We start from the raw sequence: 17954 nt of genomic DNA, 5'->3' as shown, positions 1-17954 counted from the left end.
TCAAGGGTAGTTTCGATCTTTGCAGACGATCCCCTATCCTCCACATTTAATGGAGTTCCCCAAGCACTTCAGCACATCACTCTGCTTTCATTCTCTGCAGAGTATTTAACTACCTACCAGTTAATAAGGGCTTCCCAGGTGGCTCAGTAGTAAAGAACCCGCTTGCAAATGCAGGAGACATAGGTTCAATCCCCAGGTCGAGAAGATCCCCTGGAGAAGGAAATAGCAACCCGCTCCAGTATTCTTGCCTGACAAATCCCATGGACCGAGGAGCCTAGTGGGCTACAGTCCATGGAGTCGCAAAGAGTCAGACACGACTGAGCAACTAAACAACAGCCAGTTAATAAACAAAATTAACACTCTCTCCTAGAGTGCAGGCTCTCCATGAGAGAGGAGATCTTGTTCACACACCTCAGAGCCTCACAACCTAGCACACAGACCTGCATCTTCTTTATATGTATAGAATAACACTTATCTGCGCTCTTTGCAATATATGCCAGGCCTTGTTCTATTTGCTGAATAAAGGCACAATCCTCACAAAAACCCTCTGAGGTAGGCTCTGTTGTCATCTGCATTTTTTTTCTGGCCAAACCATGCAGCATGTGGGATCTTAGTTCCCTGACCAGGGATGTAACCCAGGTCCCCTGCATTGGGAGAGCAGAGTCTTACCCTATCGTCACCTGCATTTTGCAGATGCGGACACTGTAGCACACAGGAGGAGACTATGCTGTCAAATGGCTCGACAAGACGCCGCGGGTGAGCAGAAAGGCTGGGAATTGAACCCACGGGGTCTGGCTTCACAATCTCTTCCAAGTCCTGCACCCAGCTGGCTCTCATAGTAAATCATCAGTAAGTTATCTGTTGAATTTCAAAAAATGCCAAGAATGAAACGGAGACTATATACTTTAAAAATATATATTAAGAACTATAAATCCATTCAGATCTAACTGAATAACAGGTTTAAGTTAGGCCTGATTCAGATACTGGATATTTATTTTAACAGAAAAAAGAGGAAAATGCTGCTCCTTTAAGTACTTCTTTGGGGGAGAAGAGTGTTTTATCTGTTATTTGCCTGTTCCAATCCATCAACGGCTCTCTCTGCCCTGAGAGCTCACGTTCTGAGGCCCTGACAGGCCCCCGAGTGCTCAGTGTGGGTGTGATGTCTCCACATCTTTGTCTGGGCTCCTGGTGTAGACATCCCCCCACCACCATAACATTTTCCTTCAGAGCTCGTCATACCACGCCAGGCCTGTTCAGCACAGTTTTCACCCCTGTCTTCCACTTGCACAGGCTTCCCTGATAGCTCAGTGGTAAAGAATCTGCCTGCAACGCCGGAGACACAGGAGGCTCCGGTTCGATCTCTGGGTTGGGAAGATCCCCTGGAGGAGGAAATGGCAACCCACTCCAGTATTCTTGCCTGGAGAATCCCATGGACAGAGGAGCCTGGTGGGCTACAGTCCACAGGGTCGCAAAGAGTCGGACACGACTGAGCACATTCCACTTGCACAAGCTTCCACAGCTACAAAGCAGCAGAGTCAGGGTTCACAACCAGGCGCTCTGACTCTGGCACCGACTCTCCTGACCACCCCAGGAAAGCAATTCCCCTCCTAGAGCACGCCCTCCCAGTGGTCCGTGCCACCTCTGCAGCCCTGCGTCACTCATTTCATTCATCCTGTGCATTTGTAGCTTAGCTACTCCCACCCCTCCCCCCACGAGACACTTCATTTCCTCAAATGAACCTTCCCATCTGAAGGCCAGTCTGAAATATTTGTTATCGATGGAGGGAACACTGTTTAAAACTATCCAGGGCAGGATGGAATTGGAGCACACTTTCTCTAAACTCATCCACTTAGAAACTCTAAGACTAAGTAGATCATTTTAACTACTGTAATTTGAATTACCACAAAGTTGTACTCTGCAATTTCCTAATATCTAAAATTTGACTAATAATACATATTGACTTATACTCTTTTTATAAGATTAAAGGTATTTACGAACAAACACTAATTCCCATATCACAAAAATACCATTATTTTTAAACAGGATATAACATTTGAGTGCATAAGTTTACAACAAAAATAATTCAATGTTAAAGTGAAAGGTTCCCCACCCCCCCACTTGGCTTCTCTATCTGGATTCTGTTAAAGATAAAAAGCCACCAGCAAGCATCTATTAAAAGCTGCTCTTTGTCTTTTTTTCTTAATAAGAATTTATGAAGTCAATTTTATTTAAATTAAAAACAAGAATTCTTCTTGAAACATGTAATATCAAACCAACTCCTCGATTTTTTTTCCCCCTTCCTCTTAATTTGTAACAGAGACTCTAAGAAAATAAAATCTAAGGTTAAGGAAATTTCCACCGATGTGAAGAAAATATTTTCCAAAATTAAAATAACAAGTTCCTCCCTGGTTAACATAACTGATTTAAGTTGCAGATACATGGCTGCCCCTGAGATCACCTTCCTCCCCAGCCCCGTGCAAGGGCCAAATCCACATCCTTTTCAGCAATTTGCAAGTCCTCTATGGGACTACCTTTTTTATGAAATGCTGCGCATACTACCAATGCTACATAAATATTTCATGATACATTACCCAGGCCTGGAATTTCCTGCAAGATTGCATGAAGTCTTTAAAACAGTGCGCTGCAAGTCATAAAATAATCAGATATAAAAGTAAGCTGGATCAATCCCTTGATTAACCACAATTTTTTTTAACAAGAATTTCAGAAAAAATAGTGTTACTACAACTTAATCTCAGGAGAGAGATTTGCTATTTATATTACTTTACTAAAAGGCTTTTAGAATTATACTTTATTTTTTAACATTAGGTAATATTTCTCAACTGGACAGGAGCCCTCCCATTATCATCTACAGTCAAAAATGACCCAGTATGACTTGAAGGCAGACAGCAGACTGAATTGTAACATCTAGCAGTCTGATACACAGTAAAAGATGAATAAAATTTAATTGTTGACCTAATTGTCCCTTAATCTTAATAAAATATGTTCTCGGATATTAAAATTAATGCTTCAAATTCCTTGTCTGTAAAATAAAAGCTGGGAACCATTAAGATCCCTTCTAGCTTTAAAAAGCTGATTAACAATTTATTTTATCCTCAGCCCTTCCCCCCCAGCCCCCCTGCCCCAGTTGCAAATTTAGTCATCTGGGATAAGAATAGCTCTGTAAACAGAAAACACCCCCAGGGAAAATGAAGGCTAAGATCAAGGAATCGAATTTCCAAACTAAGCAACGTTCCCCATGTTGTGAGACAAAGGTAATAATATATGAGAAAATGGTTTTAAAATTTTTTAATTTTCAAAACACTAGAGAAATGGTGGTCCAATATTGAAGACTATGAAAGTTTGGCATTTTTTTCAGGAACAGGAAGGGCTGGACATTCAGACAATCTCAGTATGTACAAAAGCAGGGTCTCTACACGCGAACGCTCAGACACTTCAAAGTAGCTGTTGTGTCAACAAAAGAGATGAGATGGTTAGAAACAATTTTTAAATGCTTACCTTGCTGTATTTCTACATCTCATGAATATGTTTGGTTATCTGGCATTGACTGTATTGAAAATGAAATTATAACACTTTATGGTAATAAACCAATTGCCAGATTTTTGGTTGCCAGATTTTGGGGTACTGTTGTGGACAGAAAGCCTTGGGCTCAATTCAGGAAAATGTGTCTGGTTTTTCAAAACCAGCAAAGCTCTTTAAAAAGTTTCATGAGGGGTTGAAGTCTCCAGATTTAAATACCTGCAACACCCCCTTGGATCATCGAAAAAGCATGAGAGTTCCCGAAAAACATCTACTTCTGCTTTATTGACTACGCCACAGCCTTTGACTGTGTGGATCACAACAAACTACGGAAAATTCTTCAAGAGATGAGAATACCAGACCATCTGACCTACCTCCTGAGAAATCTGTATGCAGGTCAAGAAGCAACAGTTAGAACTGGACATGGAACAACAGACTGGTTCCAAATCGGGAAAGGAATAAGACAAGGGTGTATATTGTCACCCTATTTAACTTATATGCAGAGTACATCATGAGAAATGCTGGACTGGATGAAGCACAAGCTGGAATCAAGATTGCCAGGAGAAATATCAATAATCTCAGATACACAGATGACACCACCCTTATGGCAGAAAAGAGAAGAAAACTAAAGGGCCTCTTGATGAAAGTGAAAGAGGCGAATAAAAAAGTTGGCTAAAACTCAACATTCAGAAAACTAAGATCATGGCATCTGGTCCCATCACTTCATGGAAAATAGACGGGGAAACAATGGAAACACTGAGAGACTATTTTTATGGGCTCCAAAATCACTGCAGATGGTGACTGAAACCATGAAATTAAAAGATGCTTGCTCCTTGGAAGGAAAGTTATGACTGGCCTAGGCAGCATATTAGAAAGCAGAGACATTACTTTGCCAACAAAGGTCCATTTAGTCAAAGCGATGGTTTTTTCAGTAGTCATGTAGGGATGTGAGAGTTGGACTATAAGGAAAGCTGAATGCCAAAGAACTGATGCTTTTGAACTGTGGTGTTGGAGAAGACTCGTGAGAGTCCCTTGGACTGCAAGGAGATCCAACCAGTCCATTCTAAAGGAGATCAGTCCTGAATATTCATTGGAAGGATTGATGCTGAAGCTGAAACTCCAATACTTTGGCCACCCGATGCGAAGGACTGACTCACTGGAAAAGATCCTGATGCTGGAAAAGATAGAACATGGGAGGAGAAGGGAATGACAGAGGATGAGATGGTTGGATGGCATCACTGACTCGATGGCATCACTGACTCGATGGACATGAGTTTGAGCAGGCTCTGGGAGTTGGTGATGGACAGGAAAGCCTGGTGTGCTGCAGTCCATGGGGCCACAAAGAGTCGGACATGAATGAGCAACTGAACTGAACACCTTCTCTTTGTCATCTGTGATCTACCCCTCAAGGTATACCACTTCCTGAGCTCTGCTGGGTCCTAACTGTAACCGCCCATTTTAGAAAACTTAAGGTAAATATATTTTTAAAAAAAGAAAAGAAAAACTCAGAACAAGGTATTGTTTTCCTTTTAGGCTGATCTGGCAGTGAGTTGGTCAGGAGAAGGCTGCCATCTTGTGGCCAAAAGGAAGAACTGTCTCCAAGAGTTCTATTCCTCCAGCCTGCGGCAGCAGCTCCCACAAAAGAAGCCTACCTATCCAGGGGAGGAAGTCTACCCATCCAGGGCTCCATGTACATCCTGAGCCTCCCCAACAAGAACAACAAAGTGTTCAAAAATCAAAGTTGAAAGGACATTAAAGAACTATTTGCTCAAAGCCTTTGGAAGAAGAGGAAAAAAGAGATAGGGGCTTCCCTCCCTGGCTGGCAGGCCCACAGGCCTCCTAATTTTAAAAACATGGGGGAACTGAAGCCATAGGAGACCAGGTAGACTCACTCAGAATCAAGGCCCCCCTCTCCCACTGAAAGGTTGTCTCATCTGACCACAGGGTTCGTCTTCACGCATGCTTTTCCGCTAGATTTCTCATCACTTTTTCCCATAACCTCAGGCTGGCAAAGTAAAAAATGTTTGACTTCTATAGCTTAGAGAACACCTATGACATTCCTCACATCCCTTCCCTACCCATTTCTGAGCAGACTTAATTGGAGGTGAGGAGGAAGACTTCCAAACAAGACTCTAGGTCAGTGATGCCCAACGTAACTCTGCAATGATGGAAATGTTCCCTGGTTGTACTGTGCAATAGAACTGCACACATGTAGCTACTGAGTATTTCGAATGACACTACACACACAACTGAGTACATGACTGAAGAATTGACACTTTCATTTAACTTTAAATACTTTAGATGAAGTTGCCACACGTGACTAGCAGCTAATCTAGGAGACAGCAGAGCTGGCCTCCCTAATCCATTCCAGCGTATCACCTTGACAAACAAAATCCATCTATTTATTCAAAAAGATACGTTTTGACTGCTCAACAGAGAATAGTGTGTTAATATTATACAGCACACACACAAATAGAAAACATGGGCTCTGCTTTCCAAGAATATACAAAGGGGGGAGAAAGCATGCAGGCAGGTAACTAGAACCATTAACATAAAATGGGGTCCCTCTCTGATGGGGAGCTACAGGGTTGGGTTAACAAGACGTGCAACTGACACAGGGCCTTAAAAGGTCGTGGAGCAGAGAAGGGACACAGATACTTAAAAAGGGGGGCAGCAAAGGCAAGGGAACAGAGACAGGAAGCCACAGGGTCTGCTTAGGGGAGGACAGGAAGCCCAATCCAGCGTAAGGAGCGGTTTCATGGAAGGGGATCATAGACAGAACTGGAAAGGTACATAAGGACCCATTTCCAAACTTAAACATTAAGAGACCCAAGGGGAGAATAATGAGATTTAAAAGGAAGGGATCAATATAGCCTGTAAAGGAGGAAGGCTCAAAACTTTAAAGATGGTTAGATGCTGGGGATGGTGGAAGAGATGGTTCAAGTTTTTAAACCCAAGATAACAAGACAAGAATGTCCACTCTTATCACTTTTGGTCAACATAGTTTTGAAAATCCTAGTCATGGCAATCAGAGACAAATAAAAATAAAAGAAATCCAAATTGGAGATGTAGAACTGTCACTATTTGTAGATGACATGACACTAGACATAGAAAATACTAAAGATGTTACCAGAAAATTGCTAGAGCTCATCAATGAATTTGGTAATGTTGCAGAATACAAAATTAATACACAGAAATCTCTTGCATCCCTATACACTGACAACGAAAGATCAGAAAGAGGAATTAAGGAAACAATCCCATTTACCATGACGCCAGAAAGAATAAAATATCTAGGGATAAACCTACCTAAGGAGGCAAAAGACTTGTACTCAGAAAACTATAAACTGAAAGAAATCAAAGATGACACAGAGAGAGATACCATGCTCTTCGACTAAAAGAATCAATATTGTCAAAATGACAATACCACCCAAAGTAATACACAGATGCAATGCAATCCCTATCAAATTAACGATAGCATTTTCCGCAGAATTAGAACAAAAACTTTTACAATATGTATGAAAATACAAAAGACCCCAAATAGCCAAAGCAAACTTAAGAAAGAAAAATGGAGCTGGAGGAATCAGGCTCCCTGACTTCAGACTATACTATAAAGGTGCCTCAAAACAGTATGGTACGGCACAAAAAAACAGAACCATGGATCAATGGAATCGGATAGAAAGTCCAGCGATAAACCCACGCACCTATGGTCCCCAATCTATGATGGAGGAGACAAGAACATACAATGGAGAAAAGAGAGTTTCTTCAATAAGTGATGCTAGGAAAACTGGACAGTTACATGCAGAAGAATGAAATCAGAACACTCTAACACTATACACACACACAACTCAACATGGATTAAAGACCTAAATGCAAGAAACCATAAGACTCCTAGAAGAAAACATAGGCAGAACACTGACAAAAATCACAGCAAGATCTTTTTTGATCCACCTCTTAGAGTAAAGAAAATTAAAATAAATAAACAAACAAGTGGAACTTAATTAAACTCAAAAACTTTTTGCACAGCAAAGGAAACCATATACAGAAAAAGACAACCCACAAAAGGCGAGAAAATAATTGCAAATGAAGTGACCAACAAGGGATTAATCGCCAAAATTACAAATAGCTTATGCAGTTCAATATCAAAAAAACAAACATCCAATCAAAAAATAGGAAGATCTAAATAGACATTTCTCTAAAGAAGACACACAGGTGGCCAAAAAGCACATGAAAAGATGCTCAACATCATTAATTATTAGGGAAGTATGAATCAAAACTACAATGAGGAATCATCTCACACCAGTCAGAATGGCCATCATCAAAAAATTCTAGAAACAATAAATGTGGGAGAGGGTGCCGAGAAAAGGGAAACCTCCTACACTATTGATGAGAATGTACATTGGTGTGGTTGCTATGGAGAACAGTATGGAGGTGCCTTAAAAAACTAAAAATAGAGCTACCTTGTAATCCAGCAACCCCCACTCCTGGGCAAATGTCTGAAGAAAACCATAATTCAGAAAGATATGTGTACCTCAGTGTTCACTGCAGTACTGCTTACAATAGCCAGGACATGGAGGCAACCTGAATGCGCATCAACAGAGGAGTGGATAAAGAAGATGTGGCGCACAGATACACCAGAACGTGACTCAGCCATAAAGGAAGGACATTTGCAGCAACATGAATGGACCTGGAGACTGTCATACTGAGTGAAGTCAGCCAAGCAGAGACAAATATCATGATATTGCTTATATGTGGAATCTTTAAAAAGTGGTACAAATGAATGTATTTACAAAATGGGAACAGCGTCACAAACACAGAAAACAAACTTATGGTTCCCAAGGAGGAAAGAGGAGATTGGGGTTGACATATACACACTACTACACATAAAGTAGATAATAAGAATCTACTATATATCACAGGGAACTCTACTTAATACTCTATAATGCACTATATGGGAAAAGGATCTAAAGAGAGTGGATATATGTATAACTGATTAACTCTGCTGTACAACAGAAACAATACTGTAAATCAACTATACAGCAGTAAAAATTAAATTAAAAAAAAAAAAACCAGTGTAAATGGACCATCTAAGGCAACATTAATGGGGCAGATACTAGGAGAGAGGGATCATGCCAACTGGTTAAAGCTGAGGTTGATGAAATAAAGAGATGGACCAACAAGCACTCTGAGAACTGAAATGAGACTAAAAGAAGAGAAAGGTTGATGGATGTGAGAGTCAAACCAGAGACCCCTGACTGAAATCCGAGTGGGAGGGTAGTTACAGGAGGCGGAGGGAAAGAAGAGACCCATGGATAGACTCTGCATCCAATGGGAAATAAGCTATATTCAGGGACAGAAGAGAAATAGAGAAGGAATATCCCCTACTACAGAATTAGGACAGAAACTTCTCTCCATATCCTCTGCGCCTCTTAAATGAACAGTCCTGCCTTCCTAATGGGAATGGATACTGTGCAAAGATGGAGATTGTATCAGATATTTCAATCCCAACAGCCACAAGAGAACAAATTAAGCCCCAGTCCTACCTGAATAACTCAGTATCTTAAGAGACGATGAGAGGGTATGTGAAGGGCCCCAGGAGAGGGTGTCGTAGAGGTTTTCCCTCACTAGTGCGGAAAATTAGCCCCAGATTACAACACTGCTCTGGATCTGCCTAACAAAGCTTAAAAACAAGACCCATGCTTCTACTTGATCTAGCTCAGTGGTTCCCAATCCTGGCAAATGGGAAAATCGCCAAAAGACTGCTGGTGATTTAACAGCCTGGGCAACCACTATTGTTTTAAGCTCCCCAGGTGACTCTTGTGAGCAGCCCAGGTTGATAACCACCCACCGACACCCGAGATGTGTAAGGCTGCTCACCCAGTTTCTAGAGTCCCTTTTAAATCTCCCCACTCCGGATGCCATTTTCAATACTCATGTAACATAGCTGGCAAACACCTTTTGCAGCTGCCAACATGTAACACATTTCCAGCACAATCCATTAACAGAAGTCTCATACACACTTTCTCATTGAAACCTTAGAGAATCCTGGAGAAGACAGGTTACCTGCCCAAGACCCCACAGTTAGCAACCATCCAGGAGGGCTGACCCCAGAGCCACCCCTCTTTTCTGTTGCTCCTCTGCTGTTCTCAAGCCCAACAATTTCTAAGATGTCCTTGGGAAGCAGGTGAAAGAAGCCACCTTAGGCATTGTGAGATATAGGAGAGAAATCAACAACTCTGACTAAAACTCACAATCTCTCCAAGGCCACAAGCTTCACCCAAGTATGAAGAGACACGTGTACCCCAATGTTCATCGCAGCACTGTTTATAATAGCCAGGACATGGAAGCAACCTAGATGTCCATCAACAGATGAATGGATAAGAAAGCTGTGGTACATATACACAATGGAGTATTACTCAGCCATTAAAAAGAATACATTTGAATCAGTTCTAATGAGGTGGATGAAACTGGAGCCGATTATACAGAGTGAAGTAGCCAGAAAGAAAAACACCAATACAGTATACTAATGCATATATATGGAATTTAGAAAGATGGTAACAATAACCCTGTATGCAAGACAGCAAAAGAGACACAGATGTATAGAACAGTCTTTTGAAGTCTGGGAGAGGGAGAGGGGGGATAATTTGGGAGAATGGCATTAAAACATGTATAATATTATATAAGAAACGAATCGCCAGTCCAGGTTCGATGCAGGATACAGGATGCTTGGGGCTGATGCACTAGGATGACCCAGAGGGATGGTAAGGGGAGGGAGGAGGGAGGGGGATTCAGGATTGGGAACACGTGTACACCCGTGGTGCATTCATGTTGTTGTATGGCAAAACCAATACAATATTGTAAAGTAATTAGCCTCCAATTAAAGTCTTTGTTTTAATTTAAAAAATAAATAAATAAAGGCAATGGCCAGGAGAGAACAGTGAAAAAATAGCTTCTTTTCCTTATTCTTGTTCAACTCTACACCACTGTGGACACGAATTTTAGAAATACCTTACACTTCTAAGTAGCGACGATGTCTCTGAGTGAGAAACTCCAGTTACATGAAAGGATTCCTCTTCCCCATCACAGACTCTTCCAAAAGCAAACCAACAAAAGATGCAAGACTTGGCCCGACCTGGCCAGAGGTTTTCTGACCTCGCCCAACACGCCCTGGGCTGCAGTGGGCTGCGCACAAACTACGTATCTGTGCCCACTTTCAGCCTCCGTGCAGTTCTGCGTGGAAAGACCAGAGAGACGCCCTAAGGCCCAGCCACCGTCGCTGGGACTAACTCAACGCGGCCGCGGTAACTGCTAGTTGGCAATACGCCAGTCCAAATGACACCAAGAGGATGCATCCACCGTGGTGCTACCGGAGCCCAGGGTCAGGTCTCACTGACTTTCGGAGTCTGAAAACCCAGGCTCGCGGGCCCTGGGCGCGCGGCAGCCTTACCCGCAGGAGCACAGTTCACAGACGCATTTCCCCTTCGTCGGGGCCATCCTGAGGCCTGGGAGTCCTCGCCGAGCATCCGCCGCCGCCGCCGCCGCCGAGACCCCGACTGCCTCGCAGGGAGCGCGCCAAGTTTCGAGGGCCTTGGCAAATATTCTGAATACTGACCCCAAAGAAAACGTAAGCGGCCCTTTTGCCAAGTCCGGTCTTGCGTTTCCTTCCCTGAGCGGGCCTCGCACGGGAGCAGCACCGAGCGTGGACCGCGCGGGCCGGGCGACCTCCCCTGCGCGCGCAGCCCCGGCCTCTGCCCGCCCCACCCACGCACAAGCGGAGCAGCCCGGCCCGCGGGGCCTCTGTGACATCACCCGGGTCATGAGATACACCTGTGGGTGTTAGTGATGGCACAAGCACCTGCGCCTGTGAGGTCAGGAAGCTTCCCGCGGCTTATCGGACCAAGGTCCCCCACTGGGCCTTGTTGAAATCGCAGGGAGGACTTTGGAAAGTTCCTGGGTGTGCAAGTCCTCAAGCAGCCTGCTCACGTGGACAAAAAAGGCTGAAAACCCCACTGTCATCACACTAGGTGGCATTTATCTCTAGAACCTATGGTGCCCGTGGGTATAGAAAGGCACCCACTGATTTCCAGAAGGCTGGACTAAAACACCATTTCCAGATCTTTCTTGTGGAAATCATGCCCGCAGCTCCCCCCATAGACCTTGCTCTCTGAGAACAAAGCAGTTACAGGGCGCCTGGGGCTTAACTGCTCACTGGGTGCTCAGTCACTCCCCCAGGTGCCAGTAGTGATGCTGGGCCGTGGTCCTCAAGTTTGAGCCTGCATCAGAATGACCTGGCTTGATGAAAGCCAGATTGCCCAAGCCACCCCCAAGTTTCTGATTCAGTAGATCTCAGTTCAGTTCAGTTGCTCAGTCGTGTCTGACTCTTTGCAACCTCATGGACTACAGCACGCCAGGCCTCCCTGTCCATCACCAACTCACGGCGTTTACTCAAACTCATGTCCATTGAGTCAGTGATGCCATCTAACCATCTCATCCTCTGTCATCCCCTTCTCCTCCCACCTTTAATCTTTCCCAGCATCAGGGTTTTTTCAAATGAGTCAGTTCTTCGCTTTAGGTGCCCAAAGTATGGGAGTTTCAGCTTCAGCATCAGTCCTTCCAATGAATATTCAGGACTGATTTCCTTTCTGGATAGACTGATTGGATCTCCTTGCAGTCCAAGGGACTCTCAAGGGTCTTCTCCAACCCCACAGTTCAAAAGCATCAATTCTTTGGCACTCAGCTTTCTTTATAGTCCAACTCCCACATCCATACATGACTACATAGCGTTGACTAGATGGACCTTTGTTGGCAAAGTAATGTCTCTGCTTTTTAATATGCTGTCTAGGTTGGTCATAACTTTTCTTCAGGAGCCAATGTCTTTTAATTTCATGGCTGCAGGCACGATTTGCAGTGATTTTGGAGCCCAAAAAATTGTTTCCCCATCTATTTTCCATGAAGTGATGGGACCAGATGCCATGATCTTAGTTTTCTGAATGTTGAGTTTTAAGCCAACTTTTTCACTCTCCTCTTTCACTTTCACCAAGAGGCCCTTTAGTTGTTCTTCGCTTTCTGCCATAAGGGTGGTGTCATCTGAATATCTGAGGTTATTGATATTTCTCCTAGCAATAGGTCTGGGGTGGGCCTAACAAGATCTGAGCCACACAGATGCTGCTAGGCCAGGGACCACACTTTGAGAAGCACAGTTTGAGAGATTATTTTGCCCTCTCTATAACTAGTCAGCCCCTGGTAAGGTGTTTCTTCAGCTATCCTCACCCTGAGAACCACTACAGATCCTGCCCAGAAGCCACTGGCATCAAACTTTTTAATCTGGGACCCTAGTTTCAACAAGAAGCCTAGTGATTTGGATCAGAAGCAAGCTGCAGAGGCACTGCTCTAGCAGCTGCTGTGGAAAGAAACATGCTTTTCCAGTAGGAGACATGAGAGCTTCAAGTATTGACAATCCCATGCTTTCTTCCCCACACTTCCTAACTCTTGCATTAGATGTTTGGGATTGGTTTGGTTTGGTTGTTTGGCTGCACTGGGTCTCGGTTGGGGGCACTTGGCATCTTTGACGCTGTTGTAGGTGAGAACTCTTAGCTGTGGCATGTTGGATCTAGTCCCTGACCAAGGGTGGAACTCAGGCCCCCTACACTAGGAGCACAGTCTTAGCCACGGGACCACCAGGGAGGCCCCACCACCACCACCATTAGTTTTTGTGAAAGACTGCTTCAGTAAGTCAGAGGCATTTTAGACTGCAGAAGACTTCAGTGTTTTGGGATTTTTTTTTTCTTTCGTGTAAGTCTCTAGAATGTGTGTGCTAAGTTGCTTCAGTCATGTCCGACACTTTGCGACCCTGTGGACTGTAGCCCACCGGGCTCCTCTGTCCATGGGATTCTCTGGGCAAAAATACTGGAGTGGGTTGCTATGCCTTCCTCCAGGGGATTTTCCCAACCAAGGGATCGAACCCATGTCTCTTTTGTCTCTTGCATTGGCAGGCTGGTTCTTTACCACTAACGCTACCCGGGAAGCCCCAAACCTCAGAATAGAGGTCAGCAAACTATTTCCAACAGGCCGAATTCAGCCTGCCACCTGTCTTTGTATAACCAGCAAACCAAGAAACTTTTTTACGTTTTTTATAATAGTTATGTATTTATTTACTTGTTTGGCTTCACTGGGTGTTAGTTGCAGCACATGGGATCTTCCATCTTCATTTCAGCATGTGGGATCTTCATTTCAGCATGTGGGATCTTCAACTCCAGCATGTGCAATTTTTTAATTGTGGCCTACAAACACTTAGTTGCAGCATATGGGATCTAATACTTTGACCAGGGGTCGAACCTGGGCCCCCTGCATTGGGAGTACAGAGTCTTAGCCACTGGACTACCATGAAAGTCACCCTCATTAGTTTTTGTGAAAGACTGCATTAGTAAGTCAGAGGCATTTTAGACTGCAGAAGACTTCAGAGTTTGTTTGGATTTTTTTCTTCCATGTAAAGCTCCAGAATAGAGGTCAGCAAACTATTGCCAACGGGCCAAATTCAGCCAGCTACATGTCTTTGTATGGCCAGCAAACAAGGAATGTTTATACATATATATATATATATATATTTAAATAGTTACATATTTTCATACTCGTTTCACTGTGCTGGGTCTTAGTTGCAGCATGTGGCAAGCAACTCTTACTTGCGGCATGTGGGATCTAATTCCCTGACCAGGGGTCGAAGCCAGGTTCCCTGCATTGGAGTGCAGAATCTTAGCCACTGGATCACCAGGGAAGTCCCTCCATTTTTTAATGTTTGAGAAAAATCGAAAAAATATTACATGACCCATGAAACTAACATGACCCACTAAACTATAAAACTGAGTTTCTGCGTCTACAAATTAAGTTTTGGATTTTGTCCAAAAATTTGTGGAAATATTCCTGATTTTGCCTCTTGGCCCATGAAAGCTAAAATATTTACCGTTAAGACTTTTTACAGAGAAAGTTTGCCAACCCCAGCTCTAAAAAGTCAAAGCAGGAGATCCAGAGGGGAGCAAAGCTTACCCATCATGCTTAAAAACAGGGAAGTTAAAGCTGCTCCTTGCCTTCTCAGTAGGAGGCCAGGGCCTGAAAGGGGAGGGTGAAACCTGAGGGGACAAGATGGAAGTGTGGGAGATATTGGAAGCCAAGGAAAAGCCTGCATGCCATCCCTTGTCATTAACAGAGAACATCACGTGGGCCTTACAGAGGAACTACAGTGATGAACACCAGCCTTCCGTTGGTGCTTAAAGATTATCTATGACTCTTCCAGAAGAATGGCACGCTCATGCCTCCAGCCCCCATTCAGACCACCCTTACAGGTAGCAACTTTGTCAATTAACCCACGGCGCTCCCAACGTCCCCCATCCCTGCTCTCAACAGAGGGTGGAGATCTTGAAAGATGAAGATGGTAAGGATAAAAATGGCCTCATTTTTGGCCTCAAAAATGGCCTCAGCACCAGTACTTCTGTAGAGCTGGTGCTGGACAGACCACCTTTCCTCCCCCTTCTTGTGACGCTTGCTGCTCATGTTTCATCAGTTCCAGCCGATGCGGCTCTAACCTGTGTAAACCCCTCTCTAACTGGGGTCCCAAATGTCCCTTCCTATGAAGAATTTACAGTCATTTGCTATGCATTCTCAGCTTTGTATTCTTTCCCTTAAGTTCTCTTGTCTGTGTTTAAAGCTGACATAAATCTATCATACCCATATCACAAATAAGAAAACTGAAGCTAAGCGGGAAACTCACCCAAGATAACACAGGTACTGAGTACTAGAGTTGAGCAAGCCCTTGAATTCTTTTCAAACTTTTCCACCCAGGAAAAAGAATGAATGGGTAACCTGGAGACCTTAAGGACCACTGCAAATGGTATTTCGTCTTAAAATTTTGTATTCACTTCTTAATATTGAAGCAGAGAGGAATCTATGGTCCTTGCCCACTGCTCCCCCCCCCCCCACCACATCCTCTGCCTGCCTTTTGTCTGTGGAAACCTTTAGTCAAAGAATAAGTTTAATCAGAGAAGTGAGAAATGCAGAAACAAAGGAAAACAGTCAAAAGAGACTAAATAATAATAATGTAGTCACTAAACATAACTGAGGACCTTTGGTTCTTTCTCAGCACTATAGATAATATTCTGAGCCCTATCCTGTGAGCTGTCTTACAAATACTAAAACACCAGGTGGAGACGTTAACTACATAATGACCAGGCTGTACCCAGGACACGAGCTGCCACAGTTCCCAGAATTGGCCTCAAGGAAATGGGCACAAACAGACCTTGGAAGTGAAGATTAACTATACCTAAAACTACCCAGATGACCAATTTGAAGATGACTGTCAGAGCCATGTACTGTTTCTGCATGTAGTCCCCTCCTTCTACCTGTAAAATCTCTTGGCCCACTGGTTGCTGGCAAGATGGGACGGGTGGGTTGGGGAGGGGGGAGGGGAGTGAGTCAGCCTTTGGACAGATGTCCACCACCCTTCCCCCACAGTTTCCAGCAACCGAATTAAAGCAAATTTTCCTTTCCACCAAACTGGCCTGTTTACTGGCTTTGAGGCAGCAAGCAGTCAGACCCACACACACTCTTTCAGTAACAATATGGCCATCTTTAATATTTCCCCAAAATCTTTTTGTAAAATTGACATTCAATGAAGCTACACAATTTTTTTCCAGCCTTATAACCCATTCAAATGTACTGTTATATATACCATCTGAAAGTCTACCCTTTGTGGAATATTGTTAAAAATCTACAGTTACTCCTCTGAGTACAAAGTACTTCAGCCAAGATTGTCTTTTTTTAGCATCTCTCACCATTTGGAATTGCTTAACTTCATTGGCACCAGTAGAAGACTAGCCCATTATGACATGTAAATCGGGCATCTACCATTCAGTCATTCCACAAACACTTATTGATCTCTTATGACGAACCAGACACTCCATTGAATGACAGAGACAAGGGACAGAGGCCTCACGGAATTTAACATAGGAGAAGCAGGTGACCAAAATATTACCCAAGAGTATCATTATGGACTGTGTTAAGTATCAAGAAGGATAAATAGGGTGGCCTAGTGAATCCTATCAAATATTTGAGAAAGAAATGATACAAATCCTACACATAATCTTTTAGAAAATAAAGAAATAATATGGAGATTCCTTAAAAAAAAAAACTGGAAAAAGGACTGCCAGAAAGGACTACCCAGAAATCCCACTGCTGGGAATATACATCAAGGAAACCAGAATTGAAAGAGACACATGTACCCCAATGTTCACTGCAGCACTGTTTACAATAGCCAGGACATGGAAGCAACCTAGATGCCCATCGGCAGATGAATGGATAAGGAAGCTGTGATGCATATACACAATGGAAAAAAGAATGCATTTGAGTCAATTCTAATGAGGTGAATGAAACCGGAACCTATTATACAGAGTGAAGTTAAGTCAGAAAGAGAAACACCAATACAGTATATTAACACATATATATGGAATTTGGAAAGATGGTAATGATGACCCTATATGCAGGGCAGCAAAAGAGACACAGATGTAAAGAACAGATTTTGGACTATGTGGGAGAAAGTGAGGGGGGACGATATGAAAGAATAGCATTGAAACATGTATATTACAATATGTAAAATAGATGAACAGTACAAGTTTGATGCATGAAGCAGGGTACTTAAAGACAGTGCTCTGGGACAACCCAGAGGGATGGGGTGGGGAGGGATGTGGGTGGGGGTTCAGGATGTGGGACACATGTACACCAGTGGCTGATTCATGTCGATGTATAGCAAAAACCACCACAATATTATAAAGTAATTAGCTTCCAATTAAAATAAATTACTTTAAAATTTAAAAAAGAAAATAAAGAAACACTTCCCAATTAATTCTACAAGGCCAGTATTACTCTGATTCCAAAGCCAGGCAAAAGTATCACACAAGAACTACAGACCACTATCTCTTTTTAAAATATCAGCAAACTGAACCAGCAATATATATAAAGGATTATATTCCATGACCAAGAGGAGTTTATCCCAGAAACACAAGGCTGTTTTAATACTGGAAAAATCAATTAATGTAATATACCACATCAACAGAATGAAAGACAAAAATACTTCATCTCTCAGTGATTCAGGAAAGGCATTAACAAAATCCAATGCCCATTCTTGGTTTTGTTTTTTTACAAATTCCTCAGGAAATTAGGAAAAGAAGGGAGCTTCTTTGGAGGACTTCCCTGGTGGTCCAGTGGTTAAGAATCCACTTGCCAATGCAGGGGACACGGGTTCAATCCCTGGTCCAGGAAGATTCTACATGCCAACGTGCAATTAAGCCCATGTACCACTACTGAGCCCATGCTCTCAAGCCCACGAGCCACAACTACTGAAGGTGGTATGCCTAGAGCCCGTGCTCCACACAAGA

At 43.2% G+C, this 17954-nt stretch overlaps 1 protein-coding gene across 1 annotated transcript in view; it reads right to left on the bottom strand.

Annotated features, from left to right (window-relative positions):
- The window catches only part of SAXO1 (stabilizer of axonemal microtubules 1), a 110560-nt gene extending 99193 nt beyond the window's left edge, over positions 1 to 11367 (bottom strand). The window contains exon 1 of the mRNA XM_025279017.3: positions 10982 to 11367. Coding sequence (XP_025134802.3) covers positions 10982 to 11352 — 371 coding nt within the window. The 5' untranslated portion in view covers positions 11353 to 11367. The remainder of the gene's footprint in view (positions 1 to 10981) is intronic.
- Positions 11368 to 17954: the final 6587 nt, after the last annotated feature.

Source organism: Bubalus bubalis, chromosome 3, assembly GCF_019923935.1.
Source record: "Bubalus bubalis isolate 160015118507 breed Murrah chromosome 3, NDDB_SH_1, whole genome shotgun sequence".
Classification (NCBI taxonomy): Eukaryota; Metazoa; Chordata; class Mammalia; order Artiodactyla; family Bovidae; genus Bubalus; species Bubalus bubalis.
The sequence above is the reverse complement of the archived record's forward strand: the minus strand, read 5'-3'. Positions and strand labels throughout refer to the sequence as shown.